General features: G+C 37.6%; 1 protein-coding gene and 1 long non-coding RNA gene across 9 annotated transcripts in view; one reads left to right on the forward strand and one right to left on the reverse strand.

The window, feature by feature from the left end:
* Nucleotides 1-20,122, reverse strand: part of LOC139992259 (uncharacterized) — a 54,830-nt gene that overhangs the window by 3,163 nt on the left and 31,545 nt on the right. For 4 of the 8 annotated variants that reach the window (XM_072012946.1, XM_072012950.1, XM_072012947.1 and 1 more), the window contains 10 exons: nucleotides 7,139-7,326; nucleotides 6,910-6,994; nucleotides 6,432-6,574; nucleotides 5,524-5,653; nucleotides 3,894-4,922; nucleotides 3,671-3,806; nucleotides 3,125-3,234; nucleotides 2,849-2,981; nucleotides 2,696-2,773; nucleotides 581-2,227 (listed from right to left, as the gene is read on the reverse strand). In XM_072012946.1, the coding sequence (XP_071869047.1) occupies nucleotides 655-2,227; nucleotides 2,696-2,773; nucleotides 2,849-2,981; nucleotides 3,125-3,234; nucleotides 3,671-3,806; nucleotides 3,894-4,922; nucleotides 5,524-5,653; nucleotides 6,432-6,574; nucleotides 6,910-6,994; nucleotides 7,139-7,326 (3,605 nt within the window). In that variant the 3' untranslated portion in view covers nucleotides 581-654. Of the gene's footprint in view, nucleotides 1-580; nucleotides 2,228-2,695; nucleotides 2,774-2,848; nucleotides 2,982-3,124; nucleotides 3,235-3,670; nucleotides 3,807-3,893; nucleotides 4,923-5,523; nucleotides 5,654-6,431; nucleotides 6,575-6,909; nucleotides 6,995-7,138; nucleotides 7,327-13,094; nucleotides 13,376-15,918; nucleotides 16,202-20,122 lie in introns of those variants that run through there. The other 4 variants (XM_072012952.1, XM_072012953.1, XM_072012948.1 and 1 more) reach the window with 4 other exon arrangements.
* LOC139992264 (uncharacterized) lies at nucleotides 16,284-17,453 on the forward strand. The gene is made up of 2 exons (XR_011801059.1): nucleotides 16,284-16,668; nucleotides 17,078-17,453. It is a non-coding gene; the product is annotated as an uncharacterized lncRNA (long non-coding RNA).

A 20,122-nucleotide genomic window follows, 5' to 3' on the forward strand; every position in this document is an offset into this window, starting at 1 on the left:
ATGTGCAATGTGCATAGAACGACTTCGTATTAACAGAATGTTCTCGATCACATGTTTTATTATTTTTATTATTTTTATTATTTTTAAGCCGCCTTTTTTACGATCTACGTGTACTATATACAAGAAAGAACGATCGTTTTGTATTATACAAGGCTGATACATTACTGCGTGCGATCTACAAGAAAGAGTCAGGAAAGTTTTATTTACAGTTTGCTTACAGAGCATACTAATTTTTCTGTTATACTACGATTGAGATTAATAAAGATGGTATTTAAGTAGTCATAGAATCTTCGAATTTGCTACGCGAGGATTAATCGTAGGGTCAAATACCTACACCGTTATAGTGTCATGCACACTTCAAGTAAAGTCACATGTCTCATTATTCGTTACGTTCATTAGAAACAATATATTTATAACAGTTACAATATACACTCCTCTGTACAATAAACTTCTTCTCTATAATCTATCAATGAAAAATAGAATTCTTATCTTTGATACGTTTTGGACACCTTTCGAGGAACTTTTAGTTGACAATATGGCACTATATACGATAAAATAAAAAAAGACATTTCTTTTTTAAAAAACAAAATGCTAACTTCTATACGCGTGGAAGAGTTTAGATTTCCCAACGGGAACCAATTTAAGTAACTACTTTTACCATATCGTCAGATCGGTCAAACATCTCACACCAGATTTTTTTTGGTCGTTGGATTCGGAACTTTTGCTCTTCTTTTTCTTCCCTTTGTTTCGAAGATCTTGTAAAGTTTCGAAAGTTTTTTCGACCATCTGCGGCACGATAGGTGGCACCAGCTTCAAACTTTCGTTATCGTCCGACAATCGTTTCTGGGATCGAACTCTTCTCAAACTATCGTTGAACACCTTCCTTCTGGATGTATTGAAAAAATAATTAGAATCGTTATCCGGATTCGGTCGTAATTTGATCTTCTTAGGCGTGTCCCTTAGACATTTTCGCATTATCAGTTTGTCAGGCGATTGAACATCTTCGTCTTGCCAAGATTCGTCCGAGGACGATCTACATGACGAAAACACCGTCTTAACTCGTCTCTTGTAGAACTTGTTATTACGCTTTCTCTTCGTATTTATATTAAGGTACTTCATCGTATCTCTCTCCTCGGAACTGTCACTTTCGTAATCGCTCTGTCTATCAGACTCCTGATCGATATTTTCGTTCGACGCATTATTTATTCCATTCATGCGCTGTAAGGCAGAATCGCTGTGAGACGACCTCATTCTTTTGGTATTTTTACAATTCCTTATATACGATCTTAATATAATTTTTCTATACATGGGAATTCCTTTCCCGTCGATCTTCTTGCCCTTCTTTATACCGCCAAATGTCTGAAACTTGAATTTACTAAAATCCGTGATATCGAAAGGCTCGTCGTCACGTGTCTCCATTTTCAAGTTATCCTCCGCGTCAGAATCTTCTCCGCTTTTATCAAGAGAGTTCTTTATTCCTCCGAATGTGTGATACTTGTAGCCATTAAGGTTCCAGTATTTCCTTCCATTGAACGACAGAATCTGATCGTTTTTCGTATGATTCTGATTGTCATTGATCCATAGTCTCCAAAAGTCCTCACTTTGCTTCTTATTATCCTCCATGGGGTTCATATCGACCGAGAACATTCCTGAGTCATCTGACTTCAGGATACTCTTCTCGGGTTCGTAGAGCGGATTGTAAGCGATTTTTTGCGAAAATTCATTCGACATAAGTTTTAAAATATCGTTGTCAGTGCCAAGAGGTTTAGCATCTTGTCCACCGATATCAAAATATTTAGTTTCCTTCTCTATGATCGCTTCGTACTTGTCGATATGTTCTTTACTCTCTGTCATATTTTTCGAATATTCTATACCGTTTGGAACATCGTTTCCCGTAGATTTTTCGTTAGAGCCGTTGATTTTTTCGTGATCACGATCAGTTGGTTCTGTTGATACATCGAGTTCCAAACGTAGAAGAGGGTTGATGGCAAATTGCGGACTGGAGTACGGATCGCGATAGGTCCATCTAGAAAGGCTGCCACGCAGGGAAGCCTCCTCGAACTTTTCGAGCTGGAAACTCACCTGTTGATCCTGGTCTGCTATTCCGTTGGAACTTGATCGTTGAGACAACGAGCTGCTCGGTCTGCTCGAGGTCGACGCCGTCGATCTTCTCCCTTTCTCGTTACCCGATGCTCTTGAATCGTTGATGTAATAGTCCCTGCCGAACCTACGCATTCCAGGCATTTATATATTTAGCTAGTTCATTACCTATTTCCCGATGGGTTAAAAATTGTTAAATCCCGATAATTCTGCCAAGATTATTGATTTCATGCAGGAAGATTCTTCCTAAAGAATTTTCTTTTTCTTTAAAATACGAGTATGTATTTGCTTGTTTTAAAAGTTTTGTACATCGGATAAAGCTTCTTTGTGCGATAGATCGTCTGATATATGATCTCTATTTATCATAGATTTCTTTATTCGTATTTTATTTGCGAAACAAAATATTTGTGGTTTCTGGAAATTTCACGTACAGAACGAAGTTTTGAATTCCTATTGTATTCATATGTTATGGTATTATATAGCGTCTATCTATTACAGACAGTTATTATTGAAAGGTTAAGCTAGTTTCTAATTTTGGATGAAAGATGAAAATTTAGATATTTGTAGATCTTTTTCACATAATTTCGAATATCACCTTTTGATATCCGGTTCATGGGGCGCCAGCACGACATCCATATCCGCACCGTTGCTCTTTGGCAATTCGGTGTGAATTCTGAACAAAAATATTATCCGTAGAAAATTAATTTTATCAAATTCGCATATGAATAAAGATTATTATAAATCTTACCCAGGAATGTCTGACGATCTTCTAGAGTACTGCCTCTCCAAAAGCCTCTTTTGAATGTTTTCCTGGCTATAGGGGTTGTTCTCGATAGGTGGTGCATTTTCCCACTTTTTGTGCTCGCGTTCAGCAATTGTACCTATTTTTTTTATTGCAAACAAGTTACATTTAAAACAACGTCTTTAATTATATCGACAGATACGTTGACTCTGAATTTCTAAAAAATTACGACGAGGATTGAGATTGTAAAAAAAAAAAAAATAAAACTGTTAAATTGATCACCTGGTCTCGGAGGAGTACCTAGCCGACCCTCTTCCTCCGGATCCTTGTTCTGCAGGGACAGATGCGAAGCCGATTCAGCTTTGGCAAACGCCACAGCCTGTCGGCACTTACTGCACAGTGGAATATTGAAAGATTGTTATAGTATCATCGGTAAGAAGAAAGTTCTTTACGGCGCTTCGCAGACCGTTGAACGGTGACGTTACGAAACGAACCTAGTTTCGATACTTTCGACGCGAGATAATCGAGAAATCTCGAATTTTACTCTTTTATATTCCATTAAAAATTTCTTTTACGTCAGCTTTGGTCGAGAATTTTCATTTACAAGAAAAGATAACTTTGTCAAAAGTTATAATGTTCGTTTTAAACTCGGTAAATATATTTTAAAGCCTCTCGAAGGCTATCATAAGTGAAAGTTCATCGTGGCACGTCCTTTTTAAGTTGAAAAATTAATAAAGATAAACGAGCGGAGTTAAATGTTTTATCGTCATTCGATACTAGATGAAGAGTCGTAGTGGTTACAAATGATAATACTGGTGTTGATATTACCTTTCGTCATCCTCTATCGAGGAATTCGTTAATGGCGAAAACTCGAACGATTCGGACTTCGTCAAGCTATCCAAGTGTCTCTGAGTCGCGATATCGTAATGTTCGGTGTATTCGCTTTCCTGTTGAATATCTTCGGCTAATGTTCACGAACAAAAGTGAAATGAGTGGCAATCATAAGCTCATAAACTCTTACAACAGGTGACTACGTAGCTAAAATATTTACCATGAAAGTCGACTTTTTGCTGAGCAAACATGGTTTCCTCGTCTTCGAATGCTTCCACACTGTCGTCATTGACGGCCATCAGTTTTTTCTTCGCGCATTCCAAGGAATTCAGAACGATCTTCTCCTGCGAGATGCACGTTTTTTCGCTGTGAGGATTTCCCAGATTAATTTCCATGGAAATCCTCGTCGGCGTGGGTGTCGGTGTCTTTGGCACGTTTAGCTCACTTTCATCGGGCAGAATAATCGCCAAAGGCTTCGAATTAACAGAATTCGATAGATTATCCGATTCACTTTTCTTCACCGATCGATCTACTTTAATGAAATCGTCTCCGTTGATTAAATTTCTCGTTTTATCCTCTTCGGATACATTGTTCGTTTTCTGTCGCTCCATTCCTACCTTCTTCAAGCCGTTACTAATTACATTTATTGATTCTGAAACAGGTTTCTCATCCTCAGTTTCGACTCTCTCCAATTTTCTTTTCACTTCCTTCTCCTTAATTTCTTTGGCTTTCACTTCTTCGTTTCCCTTTACACTTTGTTTATAATCTTCTTCTTTTTCCCTCTGTTTCTCCGCTTTCCTTTGGTCTTTCACGCGTCTACAGTCAGTCTTTCCCTCATCAGATACGTATACGTATCCGCCATTGGAAAATGAATTCGCATCATCCTCCTTCAACGAAAAGTCGTCTGACGAATTTAAGTACTCCAGACCATTCTCGAACTCCTTTTTCTTCGGAGATCGTGGCACGACGCTGCTTATGGCTTCCATTAATTCTTTTTCTATCTCTTCGTCTGACTGTGCCGATGAACACTCGGACAAATCGGATGTGTCTTCCGCGTCCTTGTCACCGATTAAAGCCTTGAAATCGGCGCTAGGATGAGGCACCAACATGGCCACAGGGTCAGCCTGGCTTTGAACTCTCTTCTTTTGGAACAGCCAATTCTCTTCCCACGATTCGATCGGAGAAACTAAACCTATGTGCGTGGTCGTCGTTTCTGGATCGTCTTGACTGTCCTCCGATTCTTGACAAGCTATAGTAATAAAAATTAGGTAATTAGAAAACAATGACAATGGGACTCACGTTGGATTTCAAGTTTCATCAAATGTAGAATAAAATAATATAAAGAATAATTCTAGATGCTGCTTGCTACAACATTTCTTTTCGCACAAGACTCTCTCGTCTTCTATTTATTACCACGTTCTTTAACGATTATTGTCTTCTTACGTTGCACCACACATTCTAGTCCACTCGTGCTTTCTCCGAATTGCTGCTCACTCGCTATCGGTCTAACGCAAACAATTCGCTTGTTCCTCAATTACTCGTCTTTCACACGTATTTTCACTGCCGCCACAAATTTGAAATTACAATAAATTACAATAAATTGTAGTTCGATTTTAACATATAATACGATTTGAATAACTATTTCCGACGCTATAATACAACTGATCGGAATATCCAAACTCAATTGTGTTATATCGCTTCCACACCATCAGTAGAAATATTACATACGCAAATGTCATTGTTATCTTTGTCTATCAAATTCCTAAAGGTGAACGACCATAAGAATAAAAATTTCAATAAAACATAAGCAATGGAATTAGATGAACGACACGTGGATATGAAGCACTTACGATCGATAATGTCCATTCCAAGTTCAGGAAACGGAACTCGATGGGCGTTCTTAATGGGCAAGACGTCATGTTCCCTATGATCCTCGTCGGACGCATAAGTTGTCGTCACTTCCTCAATTCTTTCCTCTATCTGAAACGATCAAACACACGTGTCATTAATAAATCGTAGGAAACGACCTCCATAAAGTCTGCTTATAGCTTTTCGTGTTTTCTTTATTTCATTTTTTTTTCTCTTATTGGTTGGGACCGGCGTGCGTATTTCAAAGTGGGACAACGGTTCCACTTCCGTTGCTTATCATTCGCGAGTAACACGCTTATCGACTGAGAATCACCCAAGAACCTACAAACCTAGTCGCGAAATTACACGAAACGGTTCATTTTTCCAATCGTAATTTTTCATATCATGTGCTAGATCTAAAATTCAAGCATGTCCTCGTTACTTGGCTCTCATGATTATTCATGCTGTTGTGATTGTTTTCAAATCGAGTTCGTTAATCTGTGGTTCAAAGTTTCAATATTATTTATTTATTTATTTAAGCTACGTTCGCTGGACAAGAGAAGTAGGTATAGATTTCACATTAAACAATGCAAAAGTTACTACAAATATTAGTCGACTATGAATTTATAGCATTTGGCTTGTTTAAAAAGGTGATTTAAAAAGTTTGATTTTGCTTGATTTTGAGTTGGGCTATGATGGCTTACTCAAATTACTGGGAAGTCTCCATATTAGCCATGTTACTCTAGTAAGCTTTTCCAATTGTTTCGAAATCAAGATACTCAATACAAGTCGAAAGACTCAGTAGGGATTGTATCTACATATTTCCTCGGAAGAGTTCTCGTTTCTTTCGCAAATTCTTCGACGTTCCGCCAAGGTCATAAGCGACGTTCGCCATAAAAGGATCGCTTACCGTGAGAGATAATGGCTCCGGTTGGTTTCTAACGCGTCTCGAGCAAGACGCACTACAGTCACTGCTACAATCATCCTGAGACAGTGGTTCCAGGCTGCTGCAGCCTTCTTCCACACCTTCGTCGAGACCTGCCTCATTTTCGCCTGAAATACGAAGAAGGATTCTCTTTTGAATTGCTTACATCCTCTTTTCTACATTTTCTTTGCTTAATCATTTAACGTTAGAACTGCCGACTCGTGTTGTACATCTAATATACCATATACATGGATGATTATAATTAATCATGCCACATCTCAATCTCAATAGTGACATACTCCATTATTATGTTTCTATATCATTAAAAGTAAGCATTAATTTTATGAAAACCACATCTTCCTATATACTAATTGCACAAAAAACAACCCGAAATCCATCGTTTGTGTTTAATTATTTCTTCTATTCTTATTTATTCTTTTCATACAAGATCAAAGGAACGTACTTAACGCACACTTAGCGGACACTGGTTTTCCTGGGAGAACGTTGCTATTGCCGTCCACCTGTTCCTTTTGGAATTTCTCGATGACCTAGAAAATCCAACGTTCGCTCATCGATTTATCCTCTCTCGCTCGGTCCACGAGCGAATACCAGGAATTCCATGAACGGAGCCCAAACACCTCGAGGGAATGCCCCCGAGAGAGATCAGACTCCGAGAAATGAATATTTGTAACCTTGTTGAGTATCGCGGTGGCGAGTATATCCTCGTAACTGTCCTCCACGACGTTCCGTGCCTCTGGAGCATTTCCGGACACACCGGAACCACCGAGACCCGGCAACTTCCTCGCTTCCTCCACGGCACGCTCCACGATCTCGCGCAGCGCCGTGTGCGCCATCGTTGGCGAATCCGTGCTTGGTTTGTCTGCGAATTTTTGTAATATCGATTTTTGCGCTCTACATTACAGTAGGGTTTATTTGTTAGCTGTTAAGTTTGTTAGTTGTGAATACGTTTCCTGCCAAAGTGTTTGGGAATGTTTGAAGGGTTTTATGGCAGACGTTCCATAGATTTTCTTTCGGGTATTTTGCTTTTTTGGGTCTTGATAGGTTTTTCGCGAAAATTTTGGGCATATTTGGAACATCTTATGGTAGATGTTGTATAGAGTTTCAATGTGACTTTGTAAGATTACGATAAGTTTATTTATGGAATATATGTATGCCTAATGTATTTATGATGTTTTTGGGGACATTTTGTGGTAGATGTTGCGTGGACTTTGTTTCAGTGTAAAATCGTAAGATCTTGGTGGGTGTTTCGATAGGTGCGAAAGTGTAGGTTCGATAGTTTGCGAATATTTGAAGAAATTTGTGATGGATGTAGCACTGTGTTTATTCTCTTCTTCGGCATTTTTGCAAACGCGTGAAGATTGCTGTGGTAAAGGCGTCCTACTTTAAATTGAAATATTCCCGTTCGTGAAATTTCCGAATCTTCCTATGTTTACTTACAGCGTGACAAAGTGTTGGACAATAAAAATACTCGCGCCAATATGAACTCTTCAAAACTATCGAAGAAGTCATTGAACTTAAAATTACCATTTCAATATCTGTCATCGCCAAAAGAATTCCTGACAGAAACAAATTCTTGAAAATCGCCTATTCATCCCTCCATACTCATCCATCCATCCTTCTAATAAACCACTACGTCCATACGCGAATGTGGAAAAATGTAGCAAGACGTACGAATATTAGAGAAAACTCTGATTATAAATTATCATAATTTATGAACATTAGAAATCTCTGAAAATCGATTTGAGGAGAAACCTTATCGAAAAGGAAATAGATGACGCGAAAGGGTTAACGAGCAAGGCAGGACAAGAAAAGCGGTACGATGGCGTACTTTCATCGACGCGGTAGCTACGGTATTGGTAATGGATCGAGCGATGAACGTCTCGTTTGGCCGCGTACGAACGACAAGCCAAGGTAATTTCACCGGTTCCCGGCCTTGTCAGCTATTCCTCATTCTTCTTTTGCCTGTCCGCGTGCGCGCGACCGAGAGAAATTCGACGGGGACGACCTGCTGAACTCTTTTCGCGGGAAACTTCGAGCTGTGACAGCGGGGACGCGTTCACTCAGAGGCTCAGAGGATCCATACTGCATCTGTTCGACCGGTTAGATAGTTGCAATTGGTCGAGTTAATGTCTTGTTCACTCTATTAACAGATACACGAAAGTATTTCAACACTCAGCACAGAAAACTTTTACGCACATAATTGCGTGTGTTCTATGAAACACGCAGTTTAAAACCTCATTAGCACTGACACAACTATGATCATTATATTGGTAATAAATTTAGATCCTTGATTTGAAGATGTATATAGAAATTGGAAGATACTTATTGCAAACATACATTTGGTAAAGAATTAGTATAATAAATAGCCATTTCTGTGAAATATACTTGTACCAAATACCGTGTAATTTCTAATACATCTTCGGATTTCTTTCAAACTTGATCAATATCAGCATGGTAACCGAGTCTCATAAAACTGCTAACAAAATTTCAAAATGTTTCACATAACATCTTTAATACATTAATAAAAGGTTTTTACAAGTATTCGAATACCTTCGTGAGCCTCTGTACAAACTGAAGATAGAAGTTCGATCGAAGTTCTTCGAAACTATGAGGATTATAGGCGTTGAACAACCTTCCTTTAACTATTCACCTCTTTATACTTCGTCGAGCTTTATTTTACGTCTTCACACTTTCTAATTGTTTAGAGGACTGCTTCAAGTTCGTTTCACTGATTCATCCACGCGATAATCTTGAAAGAAGCGTTTAATGGAGGATTAGTAATACGACAGGTTGTTCGTTGTTTCATGATTAATGCGCGATTCTACTTGAGTTCCATTCGCGGTTTATTAACGGCGATTGAAGTCTAAATTTAGCGCTCAGGCTGATTTGCATCGGCCTATACGAGCAGAAAGATTTTCCGCCAACTGTGTTTCCGTGTATCAAACGCACAGATTCCGACGGTCGATGGGCTTTCTAACCCTGGTCTCTCGCTACAAGGTGAAGGTCGCCTACATTTATTTTCTGCCTACTTAACTATCACCGGTTCGTTCAACAATTTCTGCGGCTATTCATTAGCCTCACCATAGCGCGTGATCGTCTCTTAATTAATCGAATTCTTCCATTACTCGAGTATCATTCTGCAATGAAATTCCATCGATAAATACACGTTCTTTATCTTCTTTTCCTTTTTCCTCTCTTTATTTTATTTTTCTTGTTTCGTCGAACGAGTTATTCGAAAGCCACGCTGGATCAATTCTACAAATTAAAAGTAGAAAGAAAAGACGATGTTGCAACTATTACAACTATACAGTTATCGTGGCATCTTGCTGTAAAATAAGCGTATGGATGTGAGTGTTTTGTTCCTTCACGTACTGAGTATTAGCCATGCGTTTACGTAACGCAATTAAGAAATTAATAAAAAGCGGAGTCGATCGGTTTGGCTTCTGAGAGGTTAAAGTGCAAACGTCATCGATGATGAAGACCGTGAAAAGACCCGTCCCCTTGTCTATTACTTCTCCATCGATGATTTTTTCCTCCACGACCTTCGTTGCGCTTTTTCTTCACACTTTCAATCAATCCACTCGGTAATATTCATAAATTGACGCAAACGTAGCCCAGCCAGCGATAGAACTGTATATAAAAGAGCGCTGCCTTCGAAGGATGATCGCATCGATGATCGATTACGACCGTTCGCGTTTTTGCGAAACGCGCTGCCCATTATTCGTGGCGGTTCGCTTTGTTTTTCCGAACTTTCTAATGGGCGAGTCAGCGGGAGGGAATTTCGAAAGGGAACGAAATCGTTTCCACCCAGCTTGTAACGCTTCATTTCTGATTTGTGAAACGTCGAGCAAACGAAATCGCGCGACAATCGGCGAAATCGAGTCGCGATTCGAAAATGTGTACACCGCGAAACGCGTCTGACGCAACGAAATTATAGCGATTATCGACCTGGACGGGCGTAATCGCGGCGCAGAAAGGTTTCTCCCTGTGTCAAATTAATGTGCAATGCGATCGATCCAGGGAAATCGTGTCTTCTCCATGGTTGTAATTTAATATTTCTCGAAACGATAGCATTCGTGCTTTGAGCTTCTGGACTTTGCTATCGACGAATTTAGATTACGAATTTAATACCATAAGCATGGTTTAAGAATTTTCCACGAAAATAGAACAAAACACGTGGTGATTTCGTTTAAGAGTGATTATCAAGTTTTTCACTTTAAGCTTGATTGATAAGATTACGATATAGTAAGATTGTGAATGTTGCCTATTGGTTGCACGAGAATAGCAATCGAAAGGTTTCTAGCAATCTAATATTTAAATTGTACTTGTTGGAAGAAAAATTGAGATTTCATAATCAATAGCTAAAAAAAAAAAAAAAAAAAAAAAATACAAATTTCATATTCAAAAGTACGGGAGTTACTACGAATATTAATTGACCATGAATTTATAGCACGTATAAAAAAATAATTTGGCTTGATTAATCTTGTATTGGTTTCTTTAAATTACTGAAAAGTTGAGCCATCCGCTTGTTGTAGCAATCCTTTCAATTTTGATATTCGGGTTTCATCAGTAAATTACGGCTATTCTTGCAAGTTCACGATTTTATGTGAACAGCAAAACGAAGAAATAGAACCTGAGCAAAGATTCGTTTCGCTTGCTGAAATATTGTAAATTGCATAATGAATACGTTGCTTTAAATATCTTCTTGAATATTGAATATTATATACTCTTGAATATTGTAATATATGCATAAAAATTGTTTATATCTTTATGATTTACGTCAATGCATAAACACGTGCACCTTTTTCAGAACAGCGAGGAAACGGGGATTTGGAAGACTGGTTTCTTCGTTATTTTGCTATAATTACGTGCGAATTTAATCTTGAAGATGCGAGAAAAATATTCTTTACTATTTCATCATGAAATATTTTCCGACAGACGCGAACCAAGCAAGTTGCGAAGGACTTTTTAAATCTAAATCACGTTCGACCTCGTGATCTGTACGTCGTTGAGTAAACCTGAATCGTTGGAGATAAAAATATGGAAAGGGAGGGTAAAGAGATTCGACGAACAAGAGAAAATTATTCGAAATGGAAGAATCATACGATTCCTCTGGTGATGCGACTCGTGATAATCTTGCGACCTTATTGAAGGCGAAAGACGTGTTATCGTGGCGGCAGTTGTGTCAGTTGTTCCTTTGAATCGATCACAATCGAATAATCGAATCGGTGACAATAACGCACCGATTGTCACCAGCGAGAAATTGTATGGAATTTTTTCTCGTAAACTATATTATCTATGTGACGACTATGTGAGTACGCAGAATGCAGGTAGAAGATTTATTTAAAGAGAAGATATTTATCTCGAAAGAATTTAGGAAGAAAGAATTACAACAATGAGAGTAGAACGAGAAATCAGGAATGTTAAATAAATTCTTTCTATAAATTTTCCACAAACTTTATTATTTACATGTACGAACATGACAATGTGAATACACGTTATATAAATATAGAATTTCTGTAATGAGACGTGTATTTATTTAAAAGAAAGAATTACGACACTGAATGGAGAACGAATCCTCAAGAAGGATACTAAATAAATTCTTTTATGTTATTTACATTTACCAAGATGACAATACGGGCACACGCAACATAGATATAAAATCTATTTAAAAAGAGAAATTACAACAATGGGCTACGCCGAGCCATCAAGAAGAACGTCTGTTTCGAAATGTGTCGGAGGATGATTTTTCTCGGCTTCTCCTCATGTTTCTTTTACGAAACATCGTAAAATATTATTACAGAATGTCCTGCGAAATTGTCAAAGAGGAGAGGAGGCAGATCCTCTTCGTGACAGATTATTACGTGCAATCGAGGAACCGTGCCAGGGACACGCGAATAGTTGGTCGGTGACAATTTGCAATAACCGCGGCGAATCTGTGCCGATGATGCTGCTTTCACGAATGCAAACTGGATCGAAATTTTATAACCGCTCTACTTTGCATATCCTACGTTCTACAGATTAGAAAAGATTATATCAGTTGCATTCTATCGAAAGTTTCTCGACTTCTCCGTAACTTGATTTGTAATTACCTACAAATAGACTGTGAATGTATATGCGTTTATGGGAAATTGAAAAACGGTAAAATGCGTAGAATACATAACATGAAAAAATATATGAAACATCCATCCACATGATACTCAACAGGCGAAACAAATGTTTCTTCAAGTTCCATCCTTTTAGTGACCATAAAGATAGGAATTTGCATAAATATAAATTCAGGAACGTGATTGGCAACTTTTTATGATATTTAATAACTTTTCTTTCGAAACTATCATTAGAAAGTGAAGTCACACGTCGTCTCACGTAAGTCCATCATCGATGAATATCATTGGTATATCAAGTAAATATTTGGTTTGAGAAAACTTAAGAATAGAGCGAAAAAAATCCCGAGGCATTTAATAACACTTTTCTATCGGTTAGAGAGTTGCGTATTGAAAGTGAAGAAGTAGATTTCACGTGAATTGAATCGCAACCTATTAACATACTCCCACTGCTTTCTTCTACTAATACCATCCTTTTACGAACTATTCAATTTCAAGTTAAGACAAAATTGGTAATATTTACCATTTCTTACGGTGAACAGCACGTAGATGATATAGGCGACGATCAGGCCGCCGATCAGTGTCAGCATCTCCGCGGTGAGTTCCAGCAACATTTATCACGCGTTTCACATCGTATCTCTGACTGATAAGCTAGCAAACGATTTCCTCGCACTTTCGACGTAACGCTGTTTTATCATTACAGGTAGTATTCCGGTAACACTCGATATTCTGATTTCCACGTTTCATTCAATCTCTCTGACGTCCGATTTAAACGATCAATTTGTCCACTTGACTAATCACGATCTAGAAAAAAATTCCAAAATTCAACGAACTCTTGCAAACTTCTACTTATTCTACGCACTGTAAGTACCGACGTATTCGACGTTCTTTCTTTCGACATAATTATGCGAGATACCCAGGTACACAGAAGACAAGATCTCGACGATCATCCGAGGAAGAACGTTTCCGTCGCGTTAGTCGAATATATTTCCTGGCAGCTATAACTTTCTCGTTTTCTCATGATCGACTAATACCGGAAGCCCACACGAGCTCCGTGCATCGCTGTTTACAGCCGTTGGTGATTTCTCATTATTGAGGAAAAAATTACGCGCTGAATTCGGCTCACGAAGAACTCTCCATAATTCCACCACGATACGCTTTATTTTACTCTTTCCTCGTGATAATCGCACTTTCGATCCGTCGAATCGATTACACGCTGCTTAAGTCGTTAAAAATAACAGGTCGTTTCCTTCTTTCTCTTCGATGACGATAAATAAATTTTTCTCTCGCAATAAGTAAAGGAGAACGTCTTGGAGAATGATTTGATAGCATCGACAATTCGTGATTACAAACAACTGTGCAGCTGTATATACGTTTTATACGCGAATTGAGACAACATTGCACGCGTACGTCTGAACACGTGCACGGCGTGAATATGATCGAACGACAGACGCAACGAGAACCTTTAAACCCTCATTTGAATAGTTGTCTGACGACGATCCCCTGAACTTTGAAATTTCTCGCTGGGAATGGTAATCTGTTTACGTGTCTATCGTCAGCAGGTTATCTTTCCTATCGTTACAATTGTCGTCATCGATAATTACATCGACTCTTGTTTTCGTTATACTACAATGTTTTTGTTGAAAAAAATCAAAAGACAGATCAACGTACGTAACACAGGAAGCTAACGATACCATGTACATGGCTTTTCGAAGATATTCGAACACATGTGAATACTCTTTATCAATTTATTATCTGTATTATACGGAATGTTTTGGAATTTTATTAGCCTTGTTACGAGATACGATTGTTCTGATTATACTGGTCAAGATCATATATGTTCACGATTTACTGTATACGATGCTGTATGTTGATTTTTTAATATATTAAATAAATTTATATTAAAAATATTTATACGAACAAAATGTTAATATATTATGTCTGCAATAAATATCTTGTAATTTCGATATACATTTTCAAATTCGTTTGAAGTTACATCAATCTGATGATGACAGTCGTGTCTCATTACAATGCTAATGAAATTTCAAAATGTTTTATATAATACATAAGATATGTGCATAATAATTTTCTAAAGTAAAGTGTTTAAGCTGCAGTATATTCATTCGAAAAACATTTATTCACCTGTTTTATCAAGAACAGAGAGAAAAAGGCGAAATTTATGTGCGTGTCGTGTTACGGTTAGTCGAATCGCACTAATCGCTGTTACCTTTTTGTAGCTGGTCGCGTGAAATACTGTCAGGGAGCATTTAATACTCGCAATCATCGTAATTACCATGGTGGCGATTGCATAATGTCGTTTAGATATTTCTTTCTATTACTTTAATTTAGTTGCAACTCCATGTGTTTCTTAATTTTAAGCGGATAAACTGGCAAGTTTATCTTTTATGGTAAGTTTTTTGAAAAATGAGAAGAAGAAGATTATCGAAATCAAATATCCAAGATGCAAGCTGTACAAAACTGTTCGTAATATTGTCTGAAAAATACTTCGAAGGCATTGCGAAGTGAAGATCGAACAGTTGACGCATGGCTTCGTTGTGTGTCTTATCGAAGCCAATTATCGTTTTTCCAACGCGTAGCGAACGCCGTCTATAGCAGGTAAAGATATTATTGCGAAGCAGTTAGTAGTCTAGCGGTCGATTCGAAACTCGTACAATTTCTAAGGCTTCTTCAGAATCCTGGAAAACCTTAAAAATCTATGTTTTCCCACTCAAATGCCAACTACCAAAGTGTGACGAACAGAGTAAATTGCATTATCGGCTATTAATCAGTTCATTGAATTTGAAATACCTTAAAATACCATGGAGACGGTGTTAGCTTATCGGAAGTAGATCAAATTAAAAGGAAATGAGGTAAGAGACCAGGAAGTTTATTCCTAAATCTTTCTACTCCGACATGAACTACTGCGTCCATCGAGACACATCCAAATCCTGGTTGAACAGAGATAAAAAGCCCGGTGTTTACATCACGAAGGAGGCTCCATTCACTCGCGAATGAGGTAATTAAAGGCCACCTGGAGAACGCGGCGAGATTAGCGGAATTGATTCGTCGAATCGTGAGTCGCTTTTTCTCTCTTTGCATCTTCCGTCTTGCTATCTTATCTCTCAAGGGCGCAATTAAGGAGCAGTTAGTTGGCCCAGGTAATTGCAATTATATACGCATCGTAATTAGAACAAACACTTCTTTACGCTCATTTTAACTGTCCTTCGCACTCGAAAACAATTTCCATAACACCTTGACGATCGTCGACTTATCTTCTGTATACCTTTCGTTTGATCTACTAACTCTAATAATAGTAATGTAAAATTCAGAAATATTCATATGCTTACGAGTATGTTATATTAAATGCAAAGATCACACGTCGTTGTTCGAAATTCACTTGGATCTCACTTTCACTTGTTGGCCGTTAGTGGCGGAATTTTCAAAGGGGTACGTTTGCTTGCTCGCCCGGTTGCCACGCGTTCATATCGTTTACGTGATATCGTGTTTACGTGTTTAACATGTTTTTAATTGAAACGGGTGCTGGTTGATTAGAATACGACGCGGAAACACAAATCGGCCGATCGTCGAACCGGCGAATCGTGAGTCGCTGCTCTGTGTGTGTGTAATCGCAGGCCTGCGCTGCTCGCGACTGAGCCTTTACCAAAGCGGCTTGATACGCGACCGACGTACCCCACATACGCCGCTCTGTACGGCTTCCTTTTAGTGGGGGATACTTTTGCGAGGGAACCTACATTTTCTAAAATCGACAGACGCCTTCTGAACGATCGTGCGACAACCAGCCAAGACGCATCGTAGCGTACACGGATTTTTCATTTATTATTATTATTATTCATGCTTGTTTTTTTGAGATATTCAAGTATTTAATCTACGTATGCACTTTCGCGTAAAGCTAAATAGCGGCTGCATAGATAGACTTTACATTATCGGTGTTTGTTTTTAAGGTAAGTAGAAATCCATTTATGAGCATTTCCATTTGTTGAAACATAATTTCAGGTAATGTCTGATTATCCGAGGTTTTATCGATTCAGTCTACATATCTGAACCTCAGTTCTTATCGCATAAAGGAAAAATCATAGGTAGTGAGGAAATTTGTCGAACTTCTATCGCATGAACTCCAACTATATAAATTGTTTATCCGTAGACAAGTTCACATACAGTAATAAACAAAACTGAACACACACTCTTTAGAACTCTTGTGATAACTATTTTAAAATTCGACCAAACGACTTGATTCTTTCTTCTTTGAAAAGTTAGATGGATTAGTCGACTAGACGATGCGCAAAAATTGTTCCTATTTTTAAAAAATTATTCCATTTTAACGGCTGTGTGTTCAGTTTTGCATATTATCCTAAATGGAGTTCTATCGTATTGAAGTGTTTAATACACACGTGTATGAGCTTTTCAGAAACTTGTATCCCATGTGGGCAGATTTTGTATTATAGATGTTTCTGTCATGCAGTAGGTAATTATGTCTTTTTTCTACAGTTGTATCGGTACAAAGACTCTCGACGGTATCGAGCATTAATCATCTCATTTGCAGACGTCTCTTGGGTTAGTATCGATCAGTGGTAATTTAAATTCTACTTATAAACGGTAATAGAGTTAAATCTCGCTATTAGAGGCGCAAAATTCTCAGCTACACGCGAGGAGACTGATCTGTATCTGCGAAACTGATAAAACTCCTCTTGTCGAATTTATTGCATGTAAGAATGGCGAATAAAGATTCGAGAGAAACTTATGGAACAATACGATCTGTGCTTTATTCAGTCGTGTAAACTGTGATAAATATATGTAGGAATAAACCGCATCATTGTATGTAAACGTCGACGAAATGGCGCGTAATAAATATTGATGGCTGAGATTTACAGTTGCATTTATCTGCATACATACAAGTTAGAAACGGTAATATTTACCGCGTGAAAGTTTACAGTTTAATATTGCAGTAGAAAATTTTATTTATGAATTTGTAAACATTAGTTTTAGATTTATTAATGCTTTATCGTGTCACTTTTAATTTAGAAGCTTTCAAATTTTACTGTACGGAGTATACATCAAAGATTGTACAAATTGCACGATTGATATAAATCGACTCTTTTGGGACATTTCATTCAAGTAAATCATCACGCGTTATCTTCGATATTCGATAGAATTTAAAACAATCGCGCGCTGATTTCGTCGAAAAACCAATGGACTTGAACGAATTTTCCTTGAAAATAAATTATAAGTAAAACGAATGTGATTACACCTGACGACGTTCAACTTGTGTTTAATCATCGACTCTTCCAAGCAGGGGAATAAAAAGAGTGATTTTTTCCGGAATAACGATAAGGCAAACTTTTCTTTCGGATACTGACTCATTTTTCTTACGCAATCAATAAACGAGCTACGTCGTTTAAGATTATTGTCCTGAAATCATTATATTCACCATTGTTCCGTACTTTAGATCGTCCTTCGATCGAAGAACCGCGAATGATTCATTCGTCAGAAAATAACTTGCACAAAAGTGAAGAGGATCCAGTAATTATCGCCAAATATATAACAATTGATAAAAGATAAGAAATTTCTAAAATGGGAATTCACAATCAACGAAGAACTAATTACATAAATTTTAAATTCATAATTTTTGTTGATAAAGTTTTATCATCAAAATGCTTAAAGAACGGTGACCTTAAAATACCACATAAGTAGACTTTGAAGTATAGTGTGAGACACATTGACGAATGATAGTCGAAGAAATAAAGTGACGGAGAAAAAATATCAGCTGAATGTTTTTATAAACTATAAAAAAACCAACATTGTCACTGACATTATCATATATTTCTACCTCAAACATTTAATACGTATTATGTAAATCTACATTCGTTTTTGTTTATCTTTTATTCATCTACTTTTAATTTGAGAAACCTACGAATACATTTAAATAAATAACAAATATTATCATTTGAGAAAAATACTCTCCCAGTTAAAAAACGTTTTTCCTGAATTATTCGGTAGCCTGCCATCGAATGTCGACGTAAAGCTTATGCAAACGAGTACAAATGTCATCTATATGACTTTTACATGCGCGTTTGGCACGACGATCGCTTTTCCATGCAAATTATCTATCCTCCATACGCACTCTTTTGTTGCTTTTGTACATATGACAATGTATTCAAGCGGTTTCTTTCTTATACACGTTACACTTGGATCATTGTGAATGCGAGTGAAGAAACACAAAATTTCGTCGTAGAATACCCGTCGTTATTTTCTCAACGTCAAACCATCCTAATATGGTACCAATATACAGTAAAGTTTAAAGATCATGAATTTTTAACCATGCTTTTTTTCTTACAAGCGAGTCGCGCCTTTCCTTAGGAGCTTTATTCTTCTCGCCTGATTTCTCGAGTTACAAGTCATCCCACTCGAACCAGAACCTTTCTGGCAGAGGATCAGGTTCGAATTTATCCCGATGAAACTGCGATTTCGACGCTACGAAAATCGATAGACAGTGTGGGAACACGTCGTCCTCGTTTCCCGCTTTTATCTTTTTGTTCTCCTTTCAGTTTCAATTAAAAGAGCTCGGCGCATTTTTCCCAAGAGCAAGATAAATACAGAAAACGATAAGATTTGTATTTACCTGGAAAATCTTTTCGTGTGTTTCCAAGCTTCTAAAATTTGAAATTATATCACCAGTTTCATCTATACTGGATTTCCTGTTAATTTTTTTTTTTTATTAATTTTGGAGCAGTTAGTTTCTCAATGTAAAAAGTATAAAAAAGTGTTGGGCTAACTTTTTTTCTTTAAATTCGTCGTTTCTACGAATCGTTCACGACAATGAATCCAAGCTATTGATCGATAGTGGACACAGGAGTGAAAAATCGTGTAGATGTCGATCTATTGATTGCGGAAAGTTCTCAGTGAGAATCGAACGTTCATACTAGAGTACATATCGATAACGAGTGACTCAAGGAATACACATAGAGACTTGACTACACGTGACAGGAATGCGTATTGTGTATTTGAGATGTATAGGAGCGTGATACGATTGGGAAATGGCAGAGTTTTGTGTGAATAGTTCGCGTAAATTCAGAATGGATTGTTAAAAGTCAGACATCTAAATATCCGACGGAGAATTAATTTAAACGTTAAATGCTTCAAACTTGCTTGCAATAAAGACACCTAAGAATAAAATTTCATTCGAATCGACAGATAGTCCAATGTACGTACAGAAGATTAATATCCACGAGCAAACCGATTTCCGTACGAAAAAGTTTGATTTCACAGTTTCCCCAAGATAGAGATTGTGTCACTTGTACCACATTTCTTTTCCAAATGCTACATTTTCTACTCTCAAATTCCAGCCTATGACAATTGCCAGTCTTGTACAATTCTACCACAACCATACCGTAATTAACGTAATTCCAGCCAGAATAATTAGAAAAATTCTTCCACAAGAACTACAAAATCGTGAGCACCGAACGAGTCGTCTCCGTTTTACGGTTGCATCGACTTCTTTCTAAGGATACCTCCGGCTCGTGGGAAGGTAAAAAA

The sequence above is a fragment of the Bombus fervidus genome, chromosome 11 (genome assembly GCF_041682495.2).
Source record: "Bombus fervidus isolate BK054 chromosome 11, iyBomFerv1, whole genome shotgun sequence".
Taxonomy (NCBI): domain Eukaryota; kingdom Metazoa; phylum Arthropoda; class Insecta; order Hymenoptera; family Apidae; genus Bombus; species Bombus fervidus.